At 35.2% G+C, this 14,751-nt stretch overlaps 1 protein-coding gene across 10 annotated transcripts in view; it reads right to left on the bottom strand.

The window, feature by feature from the left end:
* Positions 1 to 94: 94 nt before the first annotated feature.
* Positions 95 to 14,751, bottom strand: part of BICD1 (BICD cargo adaptor 1) — a 179,659-nt gene continuing 165,002 nt past the window's right edge. For 5 of the 10 annotated variants that reach the window (XM_023532397.1, XM_023532394.1, XM_023532395.1 and 2 more), the window contains one exon: positions 95 to 6,048. In XM_023532397.1, coding sequence (XP_023388165.1) covers positions 5,855 to 6,048 — 194 coding nt within the window. In that variant the 3' untranslated portion in view covers positions 95 to 5,854. Of the gene's footprint in view, positions 6,049 to 10,942; positions 11,029 to 14,751 lie in introns of all 10 variants that reach the window. The other 5 variants (XM_023532396.1, XM_023532399.1, XM_011363139.2 and 2 more) reach the window with 3 other exon arrangements.

The following is a 14,751-nucleotide window of genomic DNA, read 5'->3' as shown; positions in this document are numbered from 1 at the left end:
TTTTTTTTAATTTAAAATAAATGCACATGTCTTTGAGAACATGTTTCCTTTGAAATTTGAATTTTTAAAAAATAATTAGCCACAAAAGAGTTTCTTAGGTCTTTAAGTCATGTTTTCATATGGTATTATCATTAGGTGGAAATGCTTCACATAATTTAACCCCCAAAAGCATAACAAAATTGCAATTAAATATAGGAATAGCAGAATCTTTACAACGATAATCATACAGTGTACAAATTGAGGTTGGACACTCATTACACAAATATTAATACTTGGAAGAAATGCAGTATCAGATTTATGTATGGTTCATCACATGTGCATAATCATGCAAATGAAAACACTGAGTAGATTACAAAAAATGTCATAAAAGATTTTCAAAGAATTATTTAATCGACTCTAACAGTCAAACCATTGAGCTTAAAAATTTTGTGGCAATAATGTTAAAATCATTTACTTCCTCTTAAGATTTGGTACACAATCATACTATGAATCCAAACAACAAAATGCTTCATTCTGTATCTCCATGTATCTCCATTATTATCAAATAATGATTTGTCAACAAAATGACATTTCTCTTTATAGTTCTCTGATCTTTATTTTAAAACTACTTTTTAAAAAGAAAAACAGTCACGCTAAAATGCATCAAATTTTCTTCTCAGTGTTTTCATTAGAGAACCATAATGATCAGAGAATTCTGAAAGAAAAAAAGTTAAAATGTGTTCTCAACCAATGTTATAGAGCAATTAAATTCCGATCACAGAAATTATCTGGCTCAACGGTTTATCTAAACATTACTTTAAATAAGACAAATTTTAAATAACTCCAGAGGAAGGGTATAAAAATACACTGAGGATTAGAGCCATGCATTTCAATATGGAAAGGAGATCAGATATAGGTACCAATCTCCTTACATTCCTAATGGAGAAATCACAGGAAAATAAGACTTCTATAGTGTTCATATTATGAATATGGGAAAGCTTACATGATGCGAAATATCTCATGCAAACATTTTACACAGCATTCTTTTATGCACTCACACCCTTACACTAAAGGCAGTTAATTGCTGCTCTTCTTCACAAGTAGGGTATTATTTCTGGAAAACCCTCAATTGAAGAACTTATTTTAATAATAAATATCCATTTCTGTGATATTTTGAGTAGGACGGAAGAGATGTCTAAATGAAATCTTTCAGATGTTATTATAACAGAATCAGACTATAAATGCAATATACCAGGGTCAGTGGCAGTTAGCATTTAAATAAAGATAAATTTAATTACAGACACAACTCATCTGAGAGCATTATTACAGACAATGGAAAAGATCACTCGGGAGGCTAGGTTGGTCTTGTATGTCCATAGAAATTGATTTTAAGGTAAAAATTATGCCAATAATAGCACTGATCATACTACCTATCACACCTCCAGTTCAACAGTTTTTTGAAGAATTATGTTCCATTTATGTGAAAACATTCTTGTAAATTTTGCAATCTTAAATACAAGCACTATTTTCAAACCACTCTGGTTTATAAACAAACAAAAAGTCGGAGGGCAAATTTTTAAAATTGTAAACCTTATCCTAAGAGTTCCTTTTGAATCTAATCCTACTTTATATCTACAATATTAATGCATTTGCGGCATCCTTCGGTTGAAACCAGTAGTTGCTTACCAGAAATCGGTTTCCCCTGATGTGTCTTTCTGAGAGACAGATTATGTCTTTTGGCTGATTGATTAGAACGATTATACATTAAGCTTGCCATTCTAAACCTCGTATAAAACATATTTTATTTCTTTTTCATCGTTTGTAATTACCACTCGAGAATTACTGATTTTATTTAATGCAGAATACCAGGAAATGTTCACATTTATAGTTTTCTTGATCGATGATGCTTCATGCTTGTTTAAAACAGAACGACTTAAGATGTTCCAGAATATTTTCCAGAGCAAGGAAAAAGGAAATAATTTATTGATGATTCTTTTAAGAAAACAAGGTTTGAGAGGCATTTACCCTCTATGGGATTGCATACCTCCTATTTCTAAAGTATTCTTGAAGCTGTTGGTTTCTCTCTCACTGCTTGGACTCTGACAATTGAGGCTTTTTATATTAAATTACTACAATCTGGACAGCTTCAAAGATATTATGAAATGCAGCTGCAAGAAAAAATACCCAAAATCATGTTTGCTTTTTACCAAATATTTTGGAAAAATTAAGATTGCTATCTTATTTTCAAGGAATAAAATATTTTATGACTAATAAAATATTTTATGACTAAACAAAATAACTTCATCTTTAAACTTAAAATAAAGGAATCATTGGATTGTGAAATTCTAGAATGATAATACATTATCGTATCTTGCCACTTAATCCTTACTAGACGACCAATAACATTTAATTAAAAAATCAAATCTTCCTTATAATTATCAATTTCGATGATTAATTTTCCACTGCTAAGAATCTGTTTTCTAGAAATTAATATAAATTCTTCACACTGAAGACTTTGTTTTTCTTTTTCGGGTTTTAGTGCTGATATCTATAGCTGGCACTAACCGTTTATTAAATTTTCTTCAGATCACTAGTGTACCTTTTTCCTTAGGCTAAAGTATAATCTTTCTAAATAGGTCTTTTCTTATTTAATAACTTTATTTTCTTGAAGTTATCCAAATCCCTCTTATCAAGACAAAACTGAATACATGAAAGGGATGTGATGAATCAGGAGCCTGGAAAGTTTAATCTGAGGGCCCTGTGTGGCCCTGCGCACTCAGGCCAAAAACAGTGTATTGCTCCTTTTTATTTTATGTTCTAATGAAGAAAAATCCTCAGTAAGAAAGAGCACTTCTGCATGCTAATCTTTTCAGTTTGGTAATTGTGCTTACTTTTTAAAAACAACCTGGTAACCTTGCTAGTTACTTTTAATCTTTGCCCACTGTTTGCAATAATTAGCCAGGGTTTTATTGTGTTTCCGCAGTCCTTTCCACCCGCCTATTCGTCTTCGGCTGGTCTTACTGAGGTTTGTTCTTTTTGATTTTCACTAGTTCTTCAATTTTTCAGTTTCCTTTTGAATCCTCATGTTTCTCTACAGGCATTGATGTTATCAATGCTACACATATTCATTCATTTTAAATGCCTATAAATATAGATATGGCTCCATTTAAATTCTACTAAATGATGCCACAGTGTAAATGCATGGAATTCTCTCTCATTGCTGAAGGACTATTATCTAATTATGTGCTGAAAATTAGACATTTATTTTCAAGTTTCTATATCTTCTTGTCAAAGCTTTGCTAAAATTAAAGTTTTTATAGAATTGGTATTTCTAAATGAAGATTTCCCACTCTGCTAACATAAAGGAACTGAAATAAAATTCATATATAATAGAGTTCAAAAACTTTATATTGGAAGAAATAAATGTGTTCTCTGTGACTCGGCCTTTCATCAGGTCACAAATACAGAGTAAGGGAGCAAAAATGCAGTACTGTGCTGTCAGTAAGCATTACTGCCCTATAGTTACACAGAGACAAACTTACTGCTGAATTCCCTGTACTGCCAACAAAATTGATGAGGCAATAGAGGAAGATGTTCTGAGGTACTTTTTTAAAAGGCGTATTTTTCCCTCAGGTACAGTAAGTTTTCATTAAAAATCAACTTTGCATCTATGCTACTTCTCAGGTCCAAACACATGATGCCTGAAGAAGAAATAACAAAAATAAAAAGGAAGGGAGGGAGGAAAAGAAGGAGGGAAGGAAGGAAGGAAGGAAGGAAGGAAGGAAGGAAGGAAGGAAGGAAGGAAGGAAGGAAGGAAGGAAGGAAGGAAGGAAGGAAGGAAGGAAGGAAGGAAGGAAGGAAAAAATAAAGCAGAAGTGTGTGTGTGTGGTGGGGAGTAGCGTCCTTTAACTGAACTCTAATATAATCCACACTGTCTCATTAATATTGGTACTAGGCAGATACAACACCAATAAAATTAAGATATTTAGAAACAGCAAGGCAATGCAGATAGGAAAGGACAGAAGGTTAGGCAGTTGTGACCAAGATTTTATGAAGATTTGTTTCTGTACTTTAACCTGAATCCCTATTTAAGGTGAAGATCTCCAAGTATTCTAAGTTGCATAATAAATGACACTGTTGAAAATAGCACTCATATATGAAACTCAAAACCTCTTGGTTGCTTTGGTAATAGTGAACACTAAACTAATAGGTGTATGACTGATGAAAGCTCCTGCACTGTGCTTTATGACTTTACTGACTGGCTGCCATCTTTGATGAACCGTTTCTTAATGTCCCTCCCTCTTCCACTCAATAAGCTTGGTGGCTCTAACTAGATCTCCACTGTTAGAGCCCTGCATTGTTAACTTTCTTTTGTGTGAACAGTGAGGATTCTTTTTGTTTTAAAGAGAAGTTACAGATATTGTTACATGAAAAGGTCAAACTGTTATGGTTTTAAATAAGTTAAGGCTACCTGGCTAAACAAGGAATCAAGACTAGGAGCAATTGTGTGGGCAGCACTTGATAGTTAAGGAGCTCAAGAGTGTTAGACCTTTCAGCTCAATTAGCTGTTTTCCTTGTTTGTCAGATTATGAGCAAAAGAAATTTTGCTATGAAAATCCACTGCCTTAAATCAAGTCGAAAAAGTTACCCAGCAGAATAAGTAAATTACCTAGGAATATGTATTAATCTCAATATGTATAATGATTGTAGGCACCTGAGTGTTTGTCAAAAGTAGACAATGAGCTAAGGTTTATTACTATTGTTTTTTTGGCAAGGAAGATTCGTTATGAAAAAAACAACAACAAAACACATTTTTAATCAAAATTTGAACACTTTCTGGGTAAATTCATTAACTGAAGGCTAACTTACATCTATCTATCTGTCTATCTATCTATCTATCTATCTATCTATCTATCTATCTTTCTATCTATCTATTTTTTCCATTTATACTTGGTACCTTTTAGCAGGAAAGACTCATAATAGGACCCTGAATTTGGGAGAAGTAAAAAAAAAGTTCTGGTCAGTAAATAAACACACCATTTTTCCCTTCATGTTATTTAGCGTTCTTTAACGTTATCTCTCTCACACACACACACACACACACACACACACACACACACACACACACACGGGAGCAGCACCAGTGCATCTACTTGTCTGCAATTTTTAAAAATTAAAGATGCCGTCAAAAGTTGAATAAGTCAATGACTCATAACATAGTCTCTTTCTTAGATTTACTTAATGTCCAGTGAAGAATTCTAGTAAAAAAGAAAAAAACCCAGCAGTTTATGAGCTATTGATTAGAAAATAAGTGCATAAACAATGTAAGTGTAGCAGCAAAATCGTTATTGTTAACATTCTGATGCACCTTATTTATCATTTTGTGCAAGAAAAATGACCGTCTGGCCAATTCCAGGTTTCGAACTAAATTAAAACTCATAATTAATTGAGCAAATTATGCTTATTTAAAAATAAATGAATTAAGTTCACCTCTCACAGAAATGAATTTTGTAGACATAAATCATATGGCAAATAAAATACAAAATAAATATCAATGATGAAAAAATATTGGAATCAACTTCTATAGCCAAATGTGAAATATGAAGAAAGATGATTTTACGGTCTATGTATTTTACATTGTCTTAGGTCTCTCTTATGCTATCGAGGTAAAGCCAGACATTTGAGATACATGTGTCCTGTTTTGTTTTGTTTTGTTTACAGGAACTGCAGTCATTTAACAGAACTGTAGCCATTTGATTGCAGAAGTTTATCTGTGACTTAGAGAAATCAAAAAACATTTTACAACATTGGAGTCTGTGTGTTGTTATTCTTCTCAACTTCCTTTCGTCTTCCAAAATGATGGGCACTAATCCCATCATACATCTAACAACTGAGAAGAAAACACCCGCTGGATCGTGGGCAGTATCCTGGGTGTGGCTACGAAATGTTCACCCCAGATATTCGTCGACAGGAGATGAAGACTAGGGGTACGGAGGCTTGGAGAGACAGTGGAGAGGGGAGCACTGCGAGCTGGAATGTGGCTGCTCGTCAGGGAGAGCTCTGTCAGGACTGAAAATGAGAAACAAGCATGTCAGCAAGAAACGCATTTATAAGGGGCCAGGTATACGTGTAGGGTTAGACAGACACATTATTTTCACAGAAATTAAAAAAACCAAACAGACAGAAATTTCGCACGGAAAATCATTTGAATCTAAAGCATGCCAATTCTCTCCCCTGAGCATGCTTTGAAAAGGAAAAAAAAAATTTAGAAAAAGGAAAAGGAAGCATGCCAAGACAACTGCAGCTTTTCAAAATCATGAACAAAATGGAAAAGTAAGACCTGTTAGGGAATGACATGTAAACTCTTCCTTGGGATTGCTTTTTTCAATTTTTGCACACCGTCTCCTTCCCTTAGGTGTCTGGGTTAGTTGTGAGGTTTCTTTAGATCAATTCTTCTCAAACTTTAATGTGTATATCAACTGCCTGGGATGCTTGGTAAAATGCAGATTCTGGTTCCACAGATCTGAGGTGGGCCCTGAGAATCTGCATTTCTAACAAGCTCCTGGTGCTGGACCAAGGCTTTAAGATTCTAAATCAGTTCTCTGGTAGATGTGAATTCAATTTGCCAAGGGAATCCTAATATGCTTTAGCTTGGTAGTTTAAATAAGACTAAAGAGTTAAGACATATTCTATTAAGTAGACCTCTGAGAGCCTCTGGTTTAAATAAACACAAAACACTCAGGCTCATCAATGTGGTGAGAAATAATCCTGAAGAATAAGAAAGTAAACTTATTGAATTTCCTAAGGTAAAATTGCAAATCCCAGTTAGGTTCAGACCTTTTGAAATCTAACGAGAGAGAAATTCCACTATGTGGATTTTTGTTTTATTGAAAGAGACTGGTGTTTTCCTAAAACTCTGCTTTCCACCCTTATATCATGAATTTGGTACTACAGAATTCATTTCTGCCATAGGTAGTGTTTGAGAAAACTATTCAAAGTTTATTATTATTATTTATTTATATAAACATAGTTTTATGGGTTTTTTTGGGGGGGCTAATATTACCATTGAACTCATTTAAAATTAGCATTAAAATTTTAATCTTTGGTACTGAAATTATCTTTTGTGTATATCTCTTCAATTTTGATACAAAATCATAATTATGTAAAATATCGATCTGCTTGAGGTCTCTCTTCCTAAAGTCTTTGAACTGCTATAAATTTAGTTTAAAAGGAGACATGCTCTTCTGTACTAGTTAGAACAACCAGTGATAAAAATTTTTCCTATCTCTTTTTAAAACATGGTTGGTAAACATGAGAGACCTGGAGCTTTAACAAAAGGACCGAGAAAATACTGCATGGCAAGATTCTTCCTCTACCCTCCAGACAGGTCAGATGGCCCAGGAAACAGCAGCAGACAGACCTTCCCACAGACTCGACAGGGTTTCTTCCCATTAAATATTCATAATCTAGAATCAGTTTCTTTTCAGGGGATTAAACATGTTATTCAACGTAAGTTATGGCAAGTAGCATAAGAAGAATCAGTTTTTGAAGACTGCGTGTAGTTCAATACTCTTATTGATAAAGGAAGACAAGGAGCAACAGCTGAAACACAGGCTGGGGTTCATTGGCCCAATACCTTGACATGATACATTCACGATAATTAAAAGTTTTTTCAAGGTGAGGGGATTAAAAAGTACCAATTGGCAGCTACAAAATCGTTAGGGAAATGTTAATTACAGCATAGGGAATATAACCAGTAGTACTGTAATAATTAAGTATGGTGTCAAGTGGGTTAGACTTATCGGGGGGATCACTGCGTAGGTTCTATAAATGTCTAACCACTATGTGTTATACTTAAAACCAATATAATATTTAATGTCAACTGTAATTGAAAAATAATTTTTTTCCATTATTTCAGATTTCTTACGTAAAATGAGAGTATAAATATTTTATATTATAGTATTACTTTTTAAATTTGCATAAAATGCAATCACACTGTATATTATATGAGAGAAGCATATTTCTGGCTTACAGATTAAGAAATTATTTCTCAAATGTAAATATTTGATATGTTTTAATCATTTCAGATATAGGATGAATTCAGTTTCAGCTCTGATTCCTAAATATCTTTAAGAGCTCTTTTATCATTCAACCTATACCATTCAAGAGCTTACTTTATGTAGGTAAAACCATGTTGTGAACAGTAGGCCTAGGAACTATTACTAAGATATAAAATGGGTATATATTCAGAATGTTTTTCCCCCTAAGCAAGCAAGTTGTTGAGGAGAAGTGCTAAATACCAAACCTCTTTCTATATTTAAATATTACATCCAGGGCTGCAACACTTTGGGCATCTGTTCCACATCATTTCTATTATCTATAAACAACTTACTCTACAATAGAATTGGTCTGTAAAAAGCACATATGAGTTTATATTTTTAAATATGAGACAATGTTTTTATTCAAAACCATACACCTAAAAAGTTATTCGAATATATGTATAAACTGAAGGAAGTAAAACCATTTTTAAAGTGAGAAACAGATAGAACACCTGATATGAAATCACTCAACATTCTTAGCACGTTTTGTTTCTTGTTAAACAAACATTCCTTTTCGATTCAGAGATAAAGTGCCAACATGGATTATTTAAATAATCTTCTGACTTTGCTCCTCACAGCACAACTAAAGCGTGGGGTGTCGCGTGTTTGCTGATGGTTAGAATGGGTGCCAGAGTCATTGAGCTCAGTTGCTTTCAGGATGGGTGACCGTGGACAAGTCATGTTACCTCCTCAAACCTTGGTTTCCTCATTTTAAAATGGCTGTAATAACTGTGCTTACCTTATGGGGGTTGTGATGACTAACAAGGGTAAAGAATTTAAGTTGTATACGATAAGAATTCAAAGTTTGGCTATGTGTTAACTTTTCTGCCAGAAAGAAGTGAAAAGGGCAAGGAGGGAGTTAAAATCAATCCATCTGGTAGCGGGCATGGGTGGGAAGGAAGCCACTCATAATCCCGGTGAACTCTGAAGAGGACAGCCTTTTCAGCTCTGCATGCATTTTATCATTTCTCTGTGCGGACCACAAGGGGGGACCGTAGAAACGTGTTCTGGACCATGCTATATTCACGTGGGTGGAAACCAGAAACAGTTGTAATTCATTAAATTGCTTTTCCTTAAAGTAAATCATCCATATGGAGGTAGCAAGCAATCTAAAATCCGTTTTTTTCAGAAGATATGAAACTGGGACAGGTAACTGTTTTGTCAAACTGGTTCTCCAATAAAAGAAAGGTGAAATGAAGTTAAAAATATTCTCCACCAGCCTTTCCACTCTTTGCTCAAGCAAATGAGAAAGGCTACAAAGGAGCCAGTGGGTCTTTGTCCTGAGGAAAGGTTAATAGCCATAACAGGTATCAAGAGCACACGATGGGGCCAGGTCTGTGCCTCACTCCCTGTCTTACTTTGCAAGTGAAAAAAATGCAATTTCAGGCAGCAAAAGCAACTTTCTAAGATTACACAACTGGTAGGTGTTAGAGGTGGAATTCAAACCCAAGCAGTCTGACTCCTGAGCTCCTTCACTCATTCCTGGAAACAACAGTTCTGAACACCTGTCATGTGCCTGTCGCCATCCCAGGCCCTGGGTGGGAAGAGGGGTGTTTGATGGAGAACAGATTACAGGTTAAGAGTTCACGTTCTTCACCACTACACACATAGAATCCCAATGAGATGGGTTTGAACACTTATAATTATTATATTTAATTACTTATATAATTGAAATTACTCTATAGCTGGCTCCTGTTATAAAATGGCATTTGTATGTTTTTAAAGAACTTTCCCAAAGTAAAAACCCTGTTGCTGGAAGTGATGGAAATGGCAGGCTGAGACATTGATCGGGGGACACTGGCTTGGGGCCTATTTAATCATGTACTTTTCCTGCTAACCCACTTTCCCACACAGACAGCTGGCTATATAACAGCCTCAGAGACCAAGTCACGCGGGGGCTTTGGCTGCTGCTGTGTTTCTGGGCAGCACTGTGGCTCCACAGCTCTCCGGCTAACCCATGACCCCATGCAGTCTACTACTGACATCCATTCCTCAGACACACATGGAAATATGTTTGGGCCTGCCCCTACTCAAAAGAAGTCCTTGCCCTGGTAGGAGAACAACAGATACATTAAAATGAGGAAAGAACGATAAGCAGATATAAAAGCCACACCAGATTTTAAAACTTGGGATCATCAGAAGCCAGTTAACTGGATATGAAGTATTACAGGAAGAAGATGAGGTCCTGATGGGGTGCTCTGACACTCACCCAGGATGGAGAGTGATTTCATAATGGATTTGCAAAGCTTTCACTGGAATATAAATTGTCAGCAAACTCTCTAGTTTAGTGTCCAGGAAGTATGCAAACCTGTCTTTAAAATTTTTCCAGTTACTTTCACCCAGAGGGCTCTATCACTGCATATATTCTTTTTCTGAATGCCAATTATAAATTTTTCCCCACCTTTCAATTTCAGTTTTAATGAGGGTCATTGAATAGACAGAAAACAGAAACACTTTCATAAAGTTGTCTTGGAATAGACATAAGATGTGCTTTATATCCTTCCTGATTGTTTGCCTGAGAATGATATTCTAAGGACAAAATACAAACAACTGAAAACATAAGCCAAACATCCTAACAATTCCAGGTTTTCTATTTTGGAAGGTAATGAAACACTGAACTAATCCAAATATTTACTACACCAGTGAGTAAACCTTTAGTCTGCCCAATAACGGCCAGGAAAATAAACTCTTAACTCTCTTGGAATTTCACAGAGCACATATGGACCTCAAGTATCCAATGTGTGTTTGTGTCACCCATCTTTCAAATAAAATGTAGCAAATACAGTTATGTTTGGAAAGGAGAGATTGGGGTCTATGGATCTGACATGCATCTGGGTGCAGAGGGAAAGGACGTCTGAATTTACCTGACAGTAGGGCAGTCTTGCCTCCCGTCTAGTTGTGAGCACTGTGGCGGTACGGAGGCAGCAGGCTGCTGACAATCTATAAGAAACTGATAAATTAGACATGTATACAAAGAGACGACAGAGCATTATGTTAGTAATGGTAACTAAAGCAGTTGCCTGAGAGATTTAGTGAGGAATGTGCATTCACACAAAATATCTGAATTAAACCTTTCTCCCCCCACCGAATCATGCCAATAGAAAAGATAAGACTTCTTTTCTTAAATACAGTATTAAAAAATTAGTGACAAAATTAGTAGTGAGATTTCTCAAGTATATTAGGACATATGTGGCCATTCATATTTGGTACTTCGATACATCTAAAAATAAAGTGTCTATTAATATAATCAAAAATCTTCAAGTCCTGAACTGGAACATGATGATAGTTACTTGCTTAGCACTTAGATCTGCTATTCTAAAGTGGAATATATTCACTAACTGACTTTGTCAAGACACACAGCCATATCATCAGTCCCATAGGAGCACACTGAGAAAAGCATGCAATATAATCTTTTCCATGATTGATAAAAGGATTTTGGAGAAGGAAATCATCTTTACAGTTTTCTGAAAATAGATTTTATTTATCAAAAGCAAGAATTGATAGCAGAAATCTTAGAATGTTTATTATACAGTAATTGTTAGTAATTTGGACAGATGGAGAAAGCTAACCCAAATGGGAAATCTACTTTTGTTTTATTTTTGGCCATTTTAAAGTCACATAATATAACTCACACTAGGTTGACAAAGTGCTACCTAGTAAAAGTCTATGCTTTAGCTGATCAGTTATGTTAATCATCTATGCCAAGAAAGACCATGTGCTGGGTGTTCTAAAATAATCGGAGAACAGTCTGTTTACTGGTACCAGGCTGACCATTCTAGAATCACCAGGGAGGCTGGTTATAATGCATGGATTATATTTCTGCGAAAAGATTTTGCAAAAAAGTTAAAATTAGAGTTAGACTTAAAACTTCAATTATTCTTAAATACTTGCAGCATATGCTCTTGCTAACTGCTTAGCCTATGTATATGCTTATTAGCATACCTCTTTCCCTATACGTTATGTAGATAATATTTAAGCCAAATTGTCACAAATTCTGGATTTACAGCCTTGAATTAATGAGGCTATAGTTTTTGTTGAAGAGTAATTTATCAATTATTGCTTATTAATAGGAAGAAGATCTGATTCTCATTTAGTATCTGGTATTCAGATTACACACTCAGTAAAGGTCCTTCAAATGTAACAAATATTTCTTTTTTCGTAGCTGTGGGGAATTTTTTTCTTTAATTGTTTGTTTTTCCACTTTGCAGCATGATTAGCTCATTGATTTCCTTTTGTAGAAACTCAGAGTCTTAAAGGATGAATTCTTTTATGCTCCTTTTTTCTTTGCTAATAGTTTTCCTACCTAGGTGGTAATTTTGGAATATCTTAGACTAATTTAGGTAACGATTTTGATAAGGCCATGAGACATGCAGTTCTGTTTAAGTTAACCAGGTGTGTGCTGCCCTCCTATGGTGTATTTGGGTAAATGCAATGGATGCAAATGAACATGAACTGTTGGAAAATCATCTGGAATCTGACTTTATGTCTTACATTGCCCGGGAAGTGTAAATGAAGCTCTTCTATAGCAAAGTTTCGGCCTCTGTGGAATGGCAAGCCCTAGAATTAGACTAGAGTACTTACATGGTAAAATGCTTTTGATATCTCACTGATATTAGAAATATATTTTTGCCAATGCAATCACAGATTATTACTCATTTGAAATATGCTTTGTGATGAAATTTAGAAGGCAGGTGAGCAGGGTCATAATATAATGCACTCCCTTAATGAATTGTTTAAGATCTGATGGATATTCCTTACATTTGTAGTAAATATCAGTTTTTCCTTATTTAGAAGTAGCACCAATTCTGGCTAATTATTATTATTTATTTGCATTTATTATTTGTTAGTACTTAGCTAAGTGTTATCCTTAAAGCAAATTCCATAAATAATATGGTGCTAGATAAAAAAATGAAATCTGAAAAATAGCTCTATTGCTCCAACTCACCTGTCTTCTAAATTCTTCTACTTGGGTCTGCAGCCCCCCAATCACATGCATGTCTAACCTAGCTGAATAGCCAGTAGGTATCAGCCCATACTTTGTATTAGCTCTAAGATGCTGTGGGCTTTACATGATCTCACCTGCTCTGTCTAGGAGCTCCTCTTGAAGGAACCAGGCCTCATCTCATTGCTTTTGAGGGCATAACAGATGAAAATTATGTGTTTTAAGGAGGAGGCATTGTAGAACCCCAGCAGCAACTGCTGTCATCTGAGCCACCAAAATTCATCTCAACCATTCAACAATCAAGTTACTAAACTCTTATTATGTGTCCGAAACTATGTTAGGAGGTGGGGATAAGAGGAAGACAGAGATATGGTCCTCAGTCAATTGAGAAAGACAAGCATATCAACAAACAATTACAGTGAAGATGGTGATGATGATGATGACAGAACCTCACACTTACTAATTGCTCACCAGGTGCTCGGCACTGTGCAGGCACTCCATACCTCGTTTTATTAATCTTTCCTTTAACCTTTAACCTCGTTTTATTAATCCCAATTTGTGGATGAGGGAGGGGACTTAGGTTAAGTAACTTGCCAGAGTCCACTAAGAGGCGAAGCTGAAATTTGAATCCAGGATGGCATGATCCAAGGACTGAATTAAACTTATGGACACATCACTGCATTGCTTCCCATTATAGAGAAGTGTGGGGATTTCAGAGCAGGAACTGAACTAAATCTAAGTAATCAAAGAATGCTTCCTGGAGCTTGTAACATCTAGGCTGTACACCTAAAAAAAAAATGAGTTGGCCAAAAACTTCTTAGCAACTATAAACTGTTTATGGTCTCTACTAATAGTAATTAAATATATTTAGAAAATTAAAGTGTTTACTTAAAATGTTCAGAACTAAATTAAATAACACTATACATTTATAAGGTCACAGGCCTGAGAAATGTCACAGCATACTCAAGAGACTGTTAGTGCCTCAAGGGCAGAAACGAATAAGAGATATTATCGCTTAAAGCACCTACAGGTCTGTCTTGATTACACACAAAGAGTACCCTTGTATGATATTCCTCTACAAACAAAGGCCTCAAGTAGAAAAGAAGATATAAAAGAGAAGGAGAACTAAGGAAGGAAATTATTTGCTGAATCAACATGACGTAATTTCTCCTAGGAACTTTATATTAATCTGTCTTAGCAACACTATGGAGTTCTTATTTTCATTATTCCTACCATGAGAAAAATAAGTATTTTTGATATATGGGAGTAGATCAAAATCTCACATATCTTGAGCCTATTTTTTTCTTTAACATTTTTCATAATCTTTCCTACCAGAAACAAATACAGAGCTTGGCATCACAGGAGGTATTCAGCAAACTTTCATTGATTAAATTAATCACCACTTATATTAACTTGCCCAAGGTCACATAGCTAGAAAGTGGCAGAGCAAGGATTTAAATTTAAAGTTTTCTGGTGCTAAGGTCTATTTTCTACTCACTACTCTAGCTGTCTCTCAAACTGACACCAGCTACCTCTAGGAAATGTTAGGGTCATAAAATCAAAGAAACATAAGAACTTTGCCAGACAGTTGACATAATAATTCGAAGGCAACTCATTACCTTAAAAATGTAAAGCAAGATAAAAGGTGCAGGAATGGAGATAATAAGGTGGTTGAAATGAATGAATTTCATTGGCAGGGAGAGAAAGTCTTCTCATATGGTTTCTCCTCAG

Source organism: Pteropus vampyrus, unplaced genomic scaffold (genome assembly GCF_000151845.1).
Source record: "Pteropus vampyrus isolate Shadow unplaced genomic scaffold, Pvam_2.0 Scaffold82, whole genome shotgun sequence".
Classification (NCBI taxonomy): Eukaryota; Metazoa; Chordata; class Mammalia; order Chiroptera; family Pteropodidae; genus Pteropus; species Pteropus vampyrus.
This window is presented reverse-complemented; position numbering and strand designations above follow the sequence as displayed.